This window comes from Homarus americanus, unplaced genomic scaffold, assembly GCF_018991925.1.
Source record: "Homarus americanus isolate GMGI-L3 unplaced genomic scaffold, GMGI_Hamer_2.0 scaffold11302, whole genome shotgun sequence".
Taxonomy (NCBI): Eukaryota; Metazoa; Arthropoda; class Malacostraca; order Decapoda; family Nephropidae; genus Homarus; species Homarus americanus.
This window is the reverse complement of record NW_024736744.1, coordinates 2,312,596-2,330,188: the sequence shown is the minus strand read 5'-3', so window position 1 is coordinate 2,330,188 and position 17,593 is coordinate 2,312,596. Positions and strand designations below refer to the sequence as shown.

General features: G+C 44.4%; 1 protein-coding gene across 5 annotated transcripts in view; it reads left to right on the top strand.

Annotated features, from left to right (window-relative positions):
* Nucleotides 1–12,315, top strand: part of LOC121872459 (SET and MYND domain-containing protein 4-like) — a 13,017-nt gene extending 702 nt beyond the window's left edge. For 4 of the 5 annotated variants that reach the window (XM_042375232.1, XM_042375233.1, XM_042375235.1 and 1 more), the window contains exons 2-4: nt 8,283–9,188; nt 9,557–9,681; nt 10,172–12,315. In XM_042375232.1, coding sequence (XP_042231166.1) covers nt 8,372–9,188; nt 9,557–9,681; nt 10,172–11,302 — 2,073 coding nt within the window. In that variant the 5' untranslated portion in view covers nt 8,283–8,371 and the 3' untranslated portion in view covers nt 11,303–12,315. The remainder of the gene's footprint in view (nt 1–8,282; nt 9,189–9,556; nt 9,682–10,171) is intronic. The other variant, XM_042375237.1, reaches the window with a different exon arrangement.
* Nucleotides 12,316–17,593: the final 5,278 nt, after the last annotated feature.

Here is a 17,593-nt window from a genome sequence, read left to right as displayed (position 1 = left end):
GTGTCCTGGCATTAATTACACTATTGGGTCTTTTTTTGTTTAAAGTCGACACAATATTACAAGAGACAAAGAAGTGAAGTCATATTACTGGGTTATATTACGTATATGACAACATTCGCTGGATTTTTTCCCATTATCTACAGCATAGTTTATAATCCTGTCTTGAAACCAGAATCCAGTGATGTTGTTGTTTTTGTGGAAGACATTCTTGACCTTGCTGCTGCCTTGACACACACACACACACACACACACACACACACACACACACACACACACACACTTCCCTTCAGTAATTCCCCTGACATTTTCGACGAACACCTTCTCTAAAAAGTCTCTCTACACAGTCTCTGTCTACAGTCTCTCAACACAGTCTCTCTACACAGTCTCTCTACAGTCTCTCTACAGTCTCTCTTCACAGTCTCTACACAGTCTCTCTACAGTCTCTCTCCACAGTCTCTACAGTCTCTCTACACAGTACAGTCTCTCTACACAGTCTCTCTACAGTCTCTCTACAGTCACAGTCTCTACTCTACACAGTCTCTCTCTCACAGTCTCTCTACAGTCTCTACAGTCTCTCTACAGTCTCTCTACAGTCTCTTCTCACACAGTCTCTCTACAGTCTCTACACAGTCTCTCTACAGTCTCTACTCTCACAGTCTCTAGTCTCTACACAGTCTCTACACACAGTCTACACAGTCTCTCTCTCACAGTCTCTACACAGTCTCTACACAGTCTCTCTCTACACAGTCTCTACAGTCTCTCTGGTCTCTCTCACTCTCTCTACACAGTCTCTACAGTTCTTTCTCTCTACAGTCTCTACACAGTCTCTCTACAGTGACAGTCTCTCTACAGTCTCACTGCTCTCATCTACATGACACTCTACACTCTATCTCTACACAGTCTCTCAGTCTCGTCTCTCACAGTCTCTCTGCATCTCTACACTCTTCTCTATACACAGTCTCTACAGTCTCTACACAGTCTCTCTACACTCGTGTCTCTCTACTGTTTCACACAGTCTCTACACAGTCTCTACACTGTGTCTCTACACTCTACACAGTCTCTCTCCTCGCAGGTTTTCACTGTGTCATCTGAAGAGTTTCTGGAACTTACTTACTGTCACTTACCTGTGTCACTTACCTGTGTCATTTGTGTCACTTACCTGTGTCACTTACCTGTGTCACTTACCTGTGTCATTTACCTGTGTATCCTAACCTTACCTGTATCCTTACCTGTATCACTTACCTGTGTCATTTACCTGTATCATTTACCTGTGTCTTACCTGTATCACTTACCTGTGTCATTTACCTGTATCACTTACCTGTGTCATTTACCTGTGTCACTTACCTGTACTTACTGTGTCACTTACCTGTATCCTTACCTGTGTCATTTACCTGTGTCCATCACTTACTTACTTACACTGTGTCATTTACCTGTATCACTTACCTGTGACACTTACCTGTGTCATTTACTTGTATCTTACCTGTGTCATTACCTGTCATTACATTTACCTGTGTCACTTACCTGTCCTTACCTGTACCTGTGTCATTTACCTGTGTCACTTACCTGTATCACTTACCTGTCATTTACCTGTATCACTTGTGTCACTTACCTGTGTCATTTACCTGTGTCACCTGTACCTTACCTGTGTCATTTACCTGTGTCACTTACCTGTGTCATTTACCTGTGTCACTTACCTGTATCACTTACCTGTGTCACTTTACCTGTGTCACTTACCTGTGTCATTTACCTGTGTCACTTACCTGTGTCATTTACCTGTGTCACTTACCTGTGTCACTTACCTGTGTCATTTACCTGTGTCACTTACCTGTGTCATTTACCTGTGTCACTTACCTGTGTCATTTACCTGTACCTGTGTCATTTACTGTGTCACCTGTGTCATTGTACCTGTGTCACTTACCTGTGTATTACTTACCTGTGTCACACTTACCTGTATCACTTACCTGTGTTTACCTGTGTCACTTACCTGTGTCATTATTTGTGTACCTGTACACTTACCTGTGTCATTACCTGTGTCACTTACCTGTATCACTTACCTGTGTCATTACTTGTGTCACTTACCTGTGTCGCACTGTACCTGTGTCACCTGTGTCACTTACCTGTGTCACTTACCTGTGTCATTTACCTGTGTCATTTACCTGTGTGTCACTTACCTGTATCACTTACCTGTGTCATTTACCTGTGTCACTTACCTGTATCACTTACCTGTGTCACTTACCTTGTGTCACTTACCTGTATCCTTACCTGTGTCATTACCTGTATCCTTACCTGTGTCATGTGTCATTTACCTGTACCTGTGTCCTGTGTCCTTACCTGTACCTGTGTATCCCTTACCTGTGTCATTTACCTGTGTCACTTACCTGTGTCCCTTACCTGTATCATTTACCTGTGTCACTTACCTGTGTATCACTTACCTGTATCCCTTACTTGTCACTTACCTGTGTCACTTACCTGTGTCACTTACCTGTGTCATTTACCTGTGTCACTTACCTGTGTCACTTACCTGTGTCACTTACCTGTGTCATTTACCTGTGTCACTTACCTGTGTCATTTACCTGTGTCATTTACCTGTGTCCTTACCTGTGTCATTTACCTGTGTCACTTACCTGTGTCATTTACCTGTGTCACTTACCTGTATCACTTACCTGTGTCATTTACCTGTGTCACTTACCTGTGTCATTTACCTGTGTCACTTACCTGTGTCACTTACCTGTGTCATTTACCTGTGTCACTTACCTGTGTCACTTACCTGTGTCATTTACCTGTGTCACTTACCTGTGTCATTTACCTGTGTCACTTACCTGTGTCATTTACCTGTGTCACTTACCTGTATCACTTACCTGTGTCACTTACCTGTGTCACTTACCTGTGTCATTTACCTGTGTCACTTACCTGTATCACTTACCTGTGTCATTTACCTGTGACACTTACCTGTGTCATTTACCTGTGTCACTTACCTGTATCACTTACCTGTGTCATTTACCTGTGTCACTTACCTGTATCACTTACCTGTGTCACTTACTTGTGTCACTTACCTGTGTCATTTACCTGTGTCACTTACCTGTGTCACTTACCTGTGTCATTTACCTGTGTCACTTACCTGCTTCATCACTTTCCTGTATCACTTACCTGTATCTTTACCTGTGTCATTTACCTGTATCCTTACCTGTGTCACTTACCTCCTTACCTGTATCCACTTACCTGTATCACTTACCTGTATCACTTACCTGTATCACTTACCTGTATCACTTACCTGTGTCACTTACCTGTATCACTTACCTGTGTCATTTACCTGTATCACTTACCTGTGTCACTTACCTGTATCACTTACCTGTATCACTTACCTGTATCACTTACCTGTGTCACTTACCTGTATCACTTACCTGTATCACTTACCTGTGTCATTTACCTGTATCACTTACCTGTGTCATTTACCTGTATCACTTACCTGTGTCACTTACCTGTATCACTTACCTGTGTCATTTACCTGTGTCACTTACCTGTGTCATTTACCTGTGTCACTTACCTGTGTCATTTACCTGTATCACTTACCTGTGTCACTTACCTGTATCACTTACCTGTATCACTTACCTGTATCACTTACCTGTGTCACTTACCTGTATCACTTACCTGTATCGCTTACCTGTGTCACTTACCTGTATCACTTACCTGTGTCATTTACCTGTGTCACTTACCTGTGTCATTTACCTGTGTCACTTACCTGTGTCATTTACCTGTATCACTTACCTGTGTCATTTACCTGTATCACTTACCTGTATCACTTACCTGTATCACTTACCTGTGTCATTTACCTGTATCACTTACCTGTGTCATTTACCTGTATCACTTACCTGTGTCCTTACTGTATCCTTACCTGTATCACTTACCTGTATCTTACCTGTCATTTACCTGTATCACTTACCTGTGTCATTTACCTGTATCACTTACCTGTGTCACTTACCTGTATCACTTACCTGTGTCATTTACCTGTATCACTTACCTGTGTCATTTACCTGTATCACTTACCTGTGTCACTTACCTGTATCACTTACCTGTATCACTTACCTGTATCACTTACCTGTATCACTTACCTGTGTCATTTACCTGTATCACTTACCTGTGTCACTTACCTGTATCACTTACCTGTGTCATTTACCTGTGTCACTTACCTGTGTCATTTACCTGTGTCACTTACCTGTATCACTTACCTGTGTCATTTACCTGTGTCACTTACCTGTATCACTTACCTGTGTCACTTACTTGTGTCACTTACCTGTATCACTTACCTGTGTCACTTACTTGTCACTTTCACTTTAAGACTTTCGAAATAACAATATCTGATAACTTTTTTTACGTCCCATTCAATAAACACTTTTTAACAGGTGAACTTAATAAGTTTAAATAACCTCATTAATTAGTACAGTAGACAAATATATAATATACTGGAATTAATTAACACCTGAGCCAATTAATCCAGGTGAGATATATTTATTGAGATAATAATCCCTATTTTTATTTTTTTTCCTCTCTTTTCCTTTCTCTTCATTTGTCCTTTTCACTTATTTGTGTTGGATGACGTGACATAGTCTGAGCACCTCTCTCTCTCTCTCTCTCTCTCTCTCTCTCTCTCTCTCTCTCTCTCTCTCTCTCTCTCTCATACACACTGACAAACGCACTGACAATCTCTCACTCGCCCACTCACTCATAATCCCACTCACAACCACTCATTCTACCATCATTCACAATCACTCACTCTCGCCCACTCACTCATAATCCCACTCACAACCACTCATTCTACCATTATTCACAATCACTCACTCTCGCCCACTCACTCATAATCCCACTCACAACCACTCATTCTACCATTATTCACAATCACTCACTCTCGCCCACTCACTCATAATCCCACTCACAACCACTCATTCTACCATTATTCACAATCACTCACTCTCGCCCACTCACTCATAATCCCACTCACAACCACTCATTCTACCTGACTTAATAAACACAAGATTCTTCACAGACTAGGTTAGGTTAGGTTAGGTTAGGTTAGGTTAGGTTAGGTTATAGACGAACTGTGAAAATAACATAACCTTACATTACCTTTTAGCTGTGAAACTAACAGAGGAAGCTAGATTACATTTCAGTTGTGTAAGTGTGAGTTTACAGAACGATTAGTAACACCTTCACGTTAATTAGGCTGTGGAACATCGGGTTAGCGGCACTTAGGAATGGTGTGTGTGTGTGTGTGTGTGTGTGTGTGTGTGTGTGTTATATTAGGGGGCAGAGGACCCAACTGGGATTTGGGGTTTGTACCTGCCTCCCCTCGTCCACCCCGTGTTGTGATGTGCCCATGTCTCATCGCCCCACTCTACTGATGGTGCCGCCACTTGTCCACACAGGTAAAGTGTTAAAGAGGAATTATTATGGGAAAATATATACAGGGTGATGGGTGGGGAGGGTTGCTTGGTGAGGTGTGTGTGGGTGGGGAGGGTACTATAAGAGAGAGGGAGGAGACCGGGTGGGAAAGAGGGCGGGGAGGGGCGTACGTAATAATTTTAGCAGTGGTTGAGGCGGTCATGTGGGTCTTTAATGGCTCTCCACTACTTCTCTCTCACACACACACACATATATATATATATATCTATATACGCATACTTGTATATAGTGTTTGTATGAAGATTATGAAACACCACACAGGCGCACACACCAGGAAGCCGAGGTGCTACATGGAGAACTAACCCGTGTGGTCGTATTAACTCATCATCCATAAGCATCGTGGGTGTTGTATAAAGCCAGCTCTGGTAACCGGAGAACATTATTTAAGTATACACATAATACTTTATATACACACACGAGTATAGTTTTATTTAATATTCAGTATATGTAATCGGATATTATACATTTTATGAAACTTGTCGAAATACATAGAATAAGTATCTAAGACCAAGACTCCCGGGTATATTGTGTTTATCGCACCTGTCACAAATATAAGCGTCCGTGACAAAGGTTCTTGTTCCAGGAGTCAGAGTTGGACCTGTCACAGTTCATAGTATTGTTTATGTGATTATGTTTAGGTAGTGAGTAATTAATTAAGAAAAGAGTGACGCCTATAACAGTAATTTAAGGTAATTTGTAAGAAGTTGTTTAATATTGAAGTAATTTTGTTGATGTGGGTTGTTGTTCCGTCTCCTGTTCCTGTGTGTTATGATGTGTTGTGTTGTGTTGTGATGAGGTGTTGTGGTGGTGTGTTATGATGTGTTGTGTTGTGCTGTGTGTGAGGTGTTGTGGTGGAGTGTTATGATGTGTTGTGTTGTGCTGTGATGAGGTGTTGTGGTGGTGTGTTATGATGTGTTGTGTTGTGCTGTGATGAGGTGTTGTGGTGGTGTGTTATGATGTATTTGTGTTGTGCTGTGATGAGGTGTTGTGGTGGTGTGTTATGATGTGTTGTGTTGTGCTGTGATGAGGTGTTGTGGTGGTGTGTTGATGTGTTGTGTTGTGCTGTGATGAGGTGTTGTGGTGGTGTGTTATGATGTGTTGTCTTGTGCTGTGATGAGGTGTTGTGGTGGTGTGTTATGATGTGTTGTGTTGTGCTGTGATGAGGTGTTGTGGTGGTGTGTTATGATGTGTTGTGTTGTGCTGTGATGAGGTGTGGTGTATGATGTGTGTGTGTTGTGATGAGGTGTTGTGGTGGTGTGTTATGATGTGTTGTGTTGTGCTGTGATGAGGTGTTGTGGTGGTGTGTTATGATGTGTTGTGTTGTGCTGTGATGAGGTGTTGTGGTGGTGTGTTATGATGTGTTGTGTTGTGCTGTGATGAGGTGTTGTGGTGGTGTGTTATGATGTGTTGTGTTGTGCTGTGATGAGGTGTTGTGGTGGTGTGTTATGATGTGTTGTGTTGTGCTGTGATGAGGTGTTGTGGTGGTGTGTTATGATGTGTTGTGTTGTGCTGTGATGAGGTGTTGTGGTGGTGTGTTATGATGTGTTGTGTGATGTGCTGTGATGAGGTGTTGTGGTGGTGTGTTATGATGTGTTGTGTTGTGCTGTGATGAGGTGTTGTGGTGGTGTGTTATGATGTGTTGTGTTGTGTTGTGATGAGGTGTTGTGGTGGTGTGTTATGAGTGTTGTGGTGGTGTTGATGTGTTGTGTTGTGCTGTGATGAGGTGTTGTGGTGGTGTGTTATGATGTGTTGTGTTGTGCTGTGATGAGGTGTGGTGTGGTGTTGTGTTGTGCTGTGATGAGGTGTTGTTGGTGTGTTATGATGTGTTGTGTTGTGCTGTGATGAGGTGTTGTGGTGGTGTGTTATGATGTGTTGTGTTGTGCTGTGATGAGGTGTTGTGGTGGTGTGTTATGATGTGTTGTGTTGTGCTGTGATGAGGTGTTGTGGTGGTGTGTTATGATGTGTTGTGTTGTGCTGTGATGAGGTGTTGTGGTGGTGTGTTATGATGTGTTGTGTTGTACCTCGCTGTAAAGGAAACTTAGCACCGGGTCAGAAACATTGAAGAAGATTATAAACAAACAGGAATCAGTAAATATTGTGAAAGGTTTGAGGTGAGGCGTGTAAGCTGTTGACAGGGGTGTTGATGGACGGGCAAGAGAGGGGTGTTGATGGGCGGGCAGAGAGAGGGCAGAATGGTGATGGGTGGGCAAGAGAGGTGTTGATGGGTGGGCAAGAGGTGTTGATGGGGCGGGCAGAGAGGAGGTGTTGATGGGCGGGCAAGAGAGAGGGGTGTTGATGGGCAGGGCAAGAGGGGTGTTGATGGGTGATGGGTGGGCAAGAGGGTGTTGATGGGCGGTAGAGGTGTTAATGGGTGGGCAGGGGTGTTGGTGGACGGGCAGAGAGGGGTGTTGATGGGCGGGCAGAGGGGTGTTGATGGGCGGGCAGAGGGGTGGTGATGGGCAAGAGAGCAAGAGAGGTGATGGGCGGGCAAGAGGGTGGGATGGGCGGGCAAGAGGGTGGTGATGGGCGGGCAAGCAAGAGAGGGTGGTGATGGGCGGGCAAGAGAGGGTGGTGATGGGCGGGCAAGAGAGGGTGGTGATGGGCGGGCAAGAGAGGGTGGTGATGTCACTGTGTCGTGTTCTGTCATACTCGTAAATCAGTCATTACTGTCAGGGTCGCCATAACTCCCAGCACCCGAAAGTATTCTCAGTTGTGCGTGACAATATACTGTACCACAATCCTCCCATTGATATATTTTTGGTGGATTGTGTTTATTAGGTATATTACTGCAGCGGTTTTGTTTAATATGTTTCTATTTTACCAAGGATATATAGGTGAGTAGTGTAAGACTCAGGCAGGGGCGAGCAACACCTCACAGAAACTAGCTGGAGTTGACGATAACTAGTGTGGAGTGATGGCGCCCTTCAGACAACTATACTCCAAGTTCCGCGGGCTGCTGCAGGAGTCGTGGCAGACCAACGAGGTGACGGCACACTTTGGACCCACCGCCACGCTGGACAACATGTTCCAGTACCTGTGGTGTCGGTCGGAGGCGCAGCAGGTGCTTGTGCCCTCCCCTGGCAACTCCCGCATCAGCAGGAAGGGCGCCACCGAGTCCGAGAAGTTCCGCAACGAGGGTAATCGTCTATATCGAGAGCGTAAGCTGGAGCAGGCGTTGCTGGCCTACAACTACAGCATCCTGGCGGCCCCTCACCCACCTGTGGGAGAGTCCGTCCCGGAAGAGCCCGCCCCTGAACAGGAGAGCTTGGCGCTCGCTTATGCCAACCGCTCGGCTGTCCTGTATGAGATGGGGCAGTTTGAGGCAGCCCTGGCCGACGCTCAGCGGGCCATAGTGTTCGGCTACCCACCTGCTAGGAGACATCGTCTACAGGAACGAAGAGCTAAGTGTCTCCAAATGTTAGGCAGATTACAGGAGGCCAAGGCGGTTTTGGATGACACAATTAATAACCTCTCGTCGTTGTCTTTAAATGAAAAAGAGGCGGCGACCGTGAAGACCTCTCTCACCAAGCTGCTGGCCAAGTGTGAGGGCAGCACCGCCCCTCCTCCAACCCCCCAGCACCAGTACGAGAGGGTCTTCTACACAGGTCCCTCCTCCCCGCCCCCTGTCTCCTGTCCCAGCTCTGACCTGCCCTGCCTCAGCGACGCCCTCAGGATCCACTACACGCCCATCCTCGGCAGACACCTGGTGGCGCAGAGAGATATTCAACCAGGTAAGTAAACAAATGTGCCACCCACCAAACACGTCATCACTCTACTGTAGAAGGACATTATCACTTGATAGCACTTAGCTTATTCCACCTGATGATTAACCACCCTAACGCCTTTGAGTGAATGTGGTTAGGTTAGGTTAAGTGACTCATTTTTCATTTCTCTTCATTCATTCAGATTCACACGTCATTCATGCATGACTCTTCACTTTTCATTCATATTTACACATTCTTCACCGACGGCTGTATTTATACATAATTCTTCCTTCATACATTGTTCTCCATTCATACATCACATTTCATTTTTATTTACGCTTCATTCATACATTGTTCAGCGAGGGCTGGAGGTAACAAGGGTGGTGTGTTGGCAGGAGAGGTGTTGGTGGTGGAGGAGGCGTTGGCAGCCGTGGTCAAACTGGACGGTACTCTCAGGACACACTGCTCCCACTGCCTGCGTCGGTGCCCCATCCTGCTGCCTTGCCCTACGTGTTCTCTGGTACGTGTCCGGTTTGACTTGCCTTGCCCTACGTGTTTTTGGCTACTTGTCCCCTCTCACGTATTTCTTCGTATGGGTCATTTACCTGCTTCCTACCAACTGTAAATGCAAGAGGTTGTGCCGGCCCTTGTATTTGGGGATATGGAGTATTATTGTTTTTATTAGTAGCAGTATTACCACTATTATGCTTATTATTTAAAACTCTGGTATATTTGTTATTTAGTCCTTTCATTTATCAACATGTATATAAATATTGTAAACAAACATCACGTTGGTGAGTGGTAGATACAGGCTGTAATGGCCGCTGTTATTTCCTTTCTTGCACCGGAGTGAATATTTTTTTTTCCAATATTTATATAATCATCCTGTGGTGCATTACAGTCTGTGTTCTGTGAGCAACAGTAATCTTTGTCAGTTTTTCTCAGCCTCTGTTACACTGTCGGTGGTGTTGTGTGAAAAGCGTAAGATTCTAACCTGTGTTGTTTTACAGGTGGTGTTCTGTAGTGAAGGTTGCCGGAGTGCTGGTGTGGGCGGGGGACACGGTGTTGAATGTGAGTTGCTCTCAGCCCTGGTGTCCCTTCAGCTGGACCCTGCAGCAGCCCTCGCCTTCAGGGTTCTCACCTCCACCACCCTCACGGCCCTTCGAGCCACTGTGTCCACCCTCCAGCACGAGAGTGGGAGTGGTGGGGGCTCACGACCCATGATGCAAGTGGCTCACAACTACCGCACTCTGTACCACCTTGAGGGACACGCCACGGCTCGGTCAGAGAGTCAACTACAAGAAACAGCCGCCATCGCTTGTGTTTTGACACGCATCCTCATAGAACAGTGTCCTAAGTTCTTGGAAGGTCATGATACTCATCCTGTCGCGATTACACTTGAAGATGTTGTATTAGTGGGGGGACAATTAATGCGGCTCATCCTGGGTCTGGAGTGTAATGTTCACGGTAGTAAAGAGGTCACAATAGGGGATGAGGCACAGGAAGGTGTCGGGAAGAACCGCGGACAGGAAGTTGGCTGGTCAGTATACTCGGCTCTGAGCCTCGTGAACCACTCTTGCATGCCCAACACCCTCACCACCTCCCTGGGCAGCACCAAGTTCTTGTATAGCGTGAGTACCATTCCACAAGGAGCGGAAATCACAGACAGTTACGGTGAGAGATACGTTAGTCACGGGCGCTCAGCACGACGTGCAGCACTTCAGCAGCATTATTTCTTCTGTTGTGGCTGTGTTGCCTGCCAGGCTGACTGGCCGCTATATCATGAGCTACCGATGAAACCAAGTTTGCGGTGCCCCTCCTGTTGCCAAGCACTGAGTGGGTTCACGTGTAAGCTGTGTGAACTAGTGTGCACGACCACAGCCAAGCTGAAAACAGGTGTCCAACTGTACGATGCTCCGAGCACTCAAGTGCAGATGAACAAATATTGGTCGGAATATGTTCAGGCTTCAGCCCAGATCAACAGCGGTAAGGTGTCCCCCGACCTGATGGCCACAGTAGTTAACTTGTTGATGTTACTGGATAAATACACTGTTCACCCCAACCAGGCTTATGTTAGTGCTCAGGAGACACTGATGACCTGCTTTGACCTGATGGGTTCTGTCCACTTGGTGACCAACTAACAGTAAGTGAAGCTTCTTATGATATGAGGCAGCATAGGCCTACTGTACCGGGTATCTCTTACTGCGGTGAATCTGTGATTAATTTACGATTTAATAATAATAATAATAATAATAATAATAATAATAACAATAATAATAATAATAATAATGATTTTCCTCTGATACCAATGTTGTGGAAGCTGCCAGTCATTACCTAATAGTTTCAGTAATAAATGCAAACTGCGTGTATTGAAAAAGCCGCCAGTCTACCTAATGCAAAACCCTTTCTTTGTAAATTAAGAAGGAGTGTTGTTAATACTTAAAGACTGAATAAAGAAAATACTTCCCTCTGAGATCGCGTAAGTAATGGACTTTCTTGGGTACACGGATGACGTTGCCAATACTTGTCGCTGAGGTCGTGTGGCTGTGACCGTAACCTTCTCATGTGAAGGTTAATTTAGATTCCCAAGCAGTGGTAACTCTAGTCACAATGTTTTTTTATTGTCGTAGTTCTAGTCACAGTTTCATATTTTCCTGAAAAAAAAACCCTGAGAAGTAAACCACGTGATGACCTATAGAGAGACTAATGGACGCTGGACAATTGGTTTATTGATCGTCACCTTTCATCTTTTGATTTTATTGGTTGGGACTTTTTCTCTTACGAACAGTTTTGCTTCAGGTACAGTGCCTCCAGCGACCATCTATTGTTGTCAGGAGCTGGAGAAGGTGAAATAGATCATCAAATGAGTATCACCTTGAACAAGAACAATGGCAGAGCTTCCTTGAATGATTTTAATACTACAGCATAATAGGAACGTCTTATGTCGTCCAATAACAGGTTCATGGAGACGCGTTAAAGTTATTTGTATTCATTAACCTGTCTGTGATTATTTTTCTGTCCAGAAGGTAAGTGTGTATATTTTGTAATAGTTGTTTTGCTTTTTAAAACGGTCTGGACCTTTATGTGGAGTTTCAGGTCCAGTTGAGTCACTATGCTGTACTGTACGCGACTAAAATAAATGTGATTTCACCCGCCCTGTAGTTCATTTTACTTAAGGTAAGTCAACGAACGGTGATTTTCCTTTAAAACTGCATAAAAAACATTTTAAAACAGCTGATGTTCCCCTGTACCTGTATGAACTTTGAAGATGTTAAAACTACTCGGGTTGTTTGGTTGAGGACTAATTTAGTGTTACAACGGAGTCGTGGTCGAAACTTAGAATCTCATGAATAATTTTCGTTAATAATTATAAATTTTGAGTTTAGCTAATAATAACTAGAAGTGATTTGAGAAAATGAATGAGACTGTAGATGACGGGTAATCGTGAATGACGTTCTTTCTGCCATCCAGTCGGTAAATAGATACGTAAGTGATTTGCATGTGAATCGGTAAAGCGAACCAATGAATTAAGGAATCGAAGCACCTCAAGGGTTCGGCATTCGCCAGTGATCATTATAGTACGGTGGTGGCAACCTGTGTGTATGGTGATACAGTATTTGAGAGCTATTTCCGGTATTTACGTTCGCTGTTTGTGGATTACTTCGTGGTTGTGGCGCTGTAAAGGCTTCAAGGACTCTACGTTGTGGTTATCAGCAGTTGAGTGCAGGTATGTTGATATAAATGTTGTTTTGTTGTGCTGTGGCGTCCAGAAAGGGGGAGCTGGTAGGATATGCTATCCGTGTCCGGGAACTGTGAAGGCCATGACCCGGAAAGATAATGCTATTATGATGGTTATTAACGAAAGTTATAATGTGGGTATATAAATAAAATCCGGAAAGATTGCAGTTCCATTACCATTTGATTTTTACCAGAAATAAAGGGTTTACCCATTTTTTTAACGGGATTAGCCCACCAGGGGACAGGTTTATGACCCATCAGGGCCTGGGGGGACAAAATAAAATATTAATAAAAAATATAAATTAATGACAATAAAAAACAAAAATATTAAATAAAAATATGATAATAATAATAATAATAATAATAATAATGATAATAATAATATTATTAATAATAATAAAGGAACACAGTAAATTTTTACAAGTTGACAACCATGGATTTTTTGTTGAGCAATGTGTTTTCCGATGGTTTAGACAATATTAAGACATTTTTCTTCTATGACGTTTCCCTCGCAAATGACCTAAAATTACCTAACCTAACCGGGGGGCTCCGCCCCCTCCCCCCTGGATCCCTGGTATATTTAAGTCATCTGCGAGGGAAACGTCATAGAAGAAAAATGTCTTAATATTGTCTAAACCATCGGAAAACACATTGCTCAACAAAAAATCCATGGTTGTCAACTTGTAAAAATTTACCAGGACCACAAATAATAATAAAAAAAAATCAATAGTGAAAAACGATATATTGTATGTATGTGATGCCATATAGCAGCAGGGTCTACCATTAGACAACACATTATGCTTCCAATATCTATCGTCGGAAATGAGTCGTTTTGGAGTTATCACCCCCTCAAAAAATTGCTCAAACCCACTTGGGAGTAAAACTGCAGTTATAAAAAAAATCCTAGAATTAGTAACAGTTCATTGTTGTTTCGTGAACACTGTTGTTGCACGGCGGGGTACCTGTTTACCTGTACTGTACATGTGTAGACATTTACCGTGGACAACACAAAATATTTGTAATGCATATTTCCAGCTTAGTAAGTGTGAACGTAACTGAGGGTTATTGGGCGGGCTCTTTCATGTTAAACTCAAACATTGTTCAGTAGAAGTTTTTGTCAGGGGAAGCATGAAGTTATCGTTACCACTGCTTACTTAATAGAGCTATTACCTTTTTCTTTCATCCTCTTCACCACTGATCAGCTCGTTAACCTCTTGGGCGGTCAGTCACGTCTCTTGTTAGGCACTGTTGGCAAGTACTGGGCATGCACTGACTCCTGAATGAATCTGAACCTGCTCCAATGCTGATCAAGTCAGGTCTTGAATCGGCTCACACTCGACAGGTTGTTCCACGCGTTCACAACTCATCACTCTGAAAAAGTTCACCTTCACAGTTTTCTGGACTTGCGGCTTCTTCAACCTTGAGCTGTGACCCCTTGTGGGACGAGCGTCCGCCAGCTTCAGGTATGGAAATTCGACTGAGTAGTGCCCTTTGAGATGCTTGTACACCTCAATTAGGTCCCCCTTTGCCCGTCTGTAGTATAGCTAGGCAAGTTCAGGCGCTCCAATCTCTCCGGGTAGCTGAGGTGCTGCAGTGCAGGCACCAGTCTGGTGGCCCTCCTTTGGACATTTTCAATCAACTGACAGTCCCTGGCATATTTGGGGGACCAGACGGGGTGACAGTACTCCAGGCGGGGAAGCACTTCACTCTTGAAGATTATTACGAGAGACGGACCGTCTAGATATCTGAACGACCTTCTTATAAGACCTAATAATTCAGCAGCCTGATTTACCTTCTTCTCGCAATGGCCCGAGAACTTCGGTTCATTGTCACCGTACACACCTAGGTCCTTTTCACATTCGGTCTAATTTAATGCAGTCTCTTCATCCCGTTGGGACATATGATACGTGTTCCTTACCGTTGGTACGTCCCAGGTGCATCCTCTTACACTTCGTGACATTGAATCTTAGCAGCCACTTCTTAGACTACTCTTGAAGCTCACAGAGGTCCTTCTGCAGCTCTTCACAATCTGCTTGGTTCTTAATTTCCCGAAATAACTTGGCGTCATCCGCAAACATGTCTATGGAAGAATGTACAGCTTCAGGCATTTCATTTATGAAGCAAACAAACAACAGCGGGCCCAATACACTACCCTGTGGTACCCCGCTTGTGATGGGTACAGATGATGATTTCGTGCCATTAATCACCACACACTGCTTACGGTCATGTAGAAAGTCTTCTATCCCCGCTCGGACAATTCCCCAAAACCCGTACCCTTCCAGTTTAATTTTCAGCCGTTCAAAGGGTACACTATCGAAAGCCTTGGCAAAATCGAGGTAAATAATGTCGATATTACCACCCCGTTCCAGAATTTGGGTCCAAATATAAATTACCTTGAGTAATTGTGTCAAGCAGGAGCATCCCAGCATAAAACTGTGTTGGCAATCATTTACAAGGTTGTTTCGTAGTAGATGCTCCATCATGGTATCTCTTATAATGCTGTCAAATACTCTACATATTATGCTTGTTAGGCTCATTGGCCTATAGTTATTTGTGGAGTGACGATCGCCATTCTTGAAGATAGGACTCACATAAGCCATTTTCCAATCACTGGGGACCTTTTGTTCATCCAGGCATTTACTGAACAGGATCTTCAGGGGCTCAGCTAGCTCGGTGCACAACTCCCTTAGCACTCAAGGATGCACCATGTCCGGTCCTTTCAGGACTCTTATGAACCTTTAGTTTTGACAGTTTATTTCTTATAACATCTCCCGTGAATACAATGTGTCAGTGCTGTGTTGTACCGTCCGTCCTCAAACACAGGAAGATTGTTTGCATCCTCTCCTGTGAACACCGAGGAAAAGAAGCTGTTCAATGCCTCGGCTTTGTCCTGATCAGACTCTGCGTAACTACCATCATCAAGCCTCAGATCCGATACTCCTACTCGCGTTTTTAATTTCGACTTTGCAAACCTGTAAAATGCCTTTGGGTTTGTGCTGACCTCGCTTGCAACCAGCCTCTGGAACTCCTTTTCAGCCCTTCTACACTCTGCCTTTAGTTGGTTCCTGGCTCTTGCATACATCCTCCTCTCCTGCTCATCGTTTGACCTAACCCACGTCTTGAATTTCAAGGTTTTCTTTACTTTGTCGACCGCACTGTGTTTGGTCTTGGGTATGTATTTATCGATCAAATGGTTTACTTTACTAGCTATGATATTTAGTGTAGCGTCCGCGTTCTTATGCCTTAGTGAGTCAGGCCAGTGGATACCCTTCATCTCTTCCTTCATCCCGTCGTAATTTCCCTTGTAATACTTGCACCTTGGCCTGGTTTTGTCGTGAATTGAGTAACAGTTAAACCTGAAGGACAACATTACATGGTGACTGGTGCCAGCTGGGGCTAGATGTTCCAGTTTGGCCCCATACCCTCCTCGGTCGTTATGATGAGGTCCAGTGGCTTGGGTGTTTGCTCCCCTCTGTAATGCGTCGGGTCTCTAACATGCTGGACCAGAAAATTATCTCTCATAGTTTCTACAAAAAGATTAGCGGGGTAATTTAAGTCATTTGGCGTGTGCTCATTTCTCCAGTTTATGTCGCCATAGTTAAAGTCCCCCATGGTAAGGAGGTGGCTAGGGTTGAGTCTCGCTGCGTTGTGTATTACTTTTTACTTTTACTTTTATCCTCTTCACCACTGATTGGCTCGTTAGCCGCTTGGGCGATCGGCCACGTCTCTGATTACTTTTCCTTTTCATTTATCCTTTTCACCAAAAGATCGACTCGTTAGCCGCTTAGGCGATCGGTCACGTCTCTGTTACGCACTGTTGGCAAGTACTGGGCATGCACCGGCTCCTGAAAGTACCTGAACCTGCTCCAGTGTTGGTCAAGTCTTGTCTTGAAAGAGCTCACACTCGGTGCCGTTGTAGTGGATTTCTCCCCTACAAACGCTGTTTGTCGCTGAGTAGCCGACCCCACCAATTCCCCAGTGTATGCCTCGTGGTCTAGGTCAACCAGCGCTGCCATACATCACGGAGTGGGGGTCAACTACTAAGCCACGCCTACCCCCCAGCTATTTAAGACCTGACCTCGTGGTGACCTGCCTCTTTCTACCTACACCAACCAGCCAGCAACACCTCCTACGCCTGCCTGGCGGTCCTCGCTCCCGCTGGCGAGCATGGCAACCCACAAGCTGTCCTCCTGTGAGCATCCTCACCAACCAGCTCTGGTAGATTAAGACTCTTAAGTTCCTTTGGTTTGGTAAGCTGCAGTTTGGGGATCTGTAGATGCACCCGACAATAAGCACATCTCCTCTCCTCCCCTCAATTTAATTTTACACCACTTTGATTCTTCAAAAACATCTTCTCCCTATACCCTCACCTGGCATGTTCTAAGGTCTTGCCTAGCATAGATAACAACTCCCTTCTTGCAAGTTATTTGAGAAAAGTTCGTAAATAAGTCATATCCGTCTTATTCTTGTATAACAGTTCTACAACTCCTACCATATCGGGTTGGTGTACCTTCAGTAGTGTTTCAAACTCCTCTCTCTTGTCGAGGAATGTGTCAGTATTAGAGTACATGACATTCAAGCTCGGTAACGTCTCTGCTCTTAGTAGTAACTCCGGCCCCCCTCCATTCTCAGCAGCTGCAGCATTTGCTAAGTACACTGTATTTTGCAGGATGTGGTTAGAAATGTCATTGTTT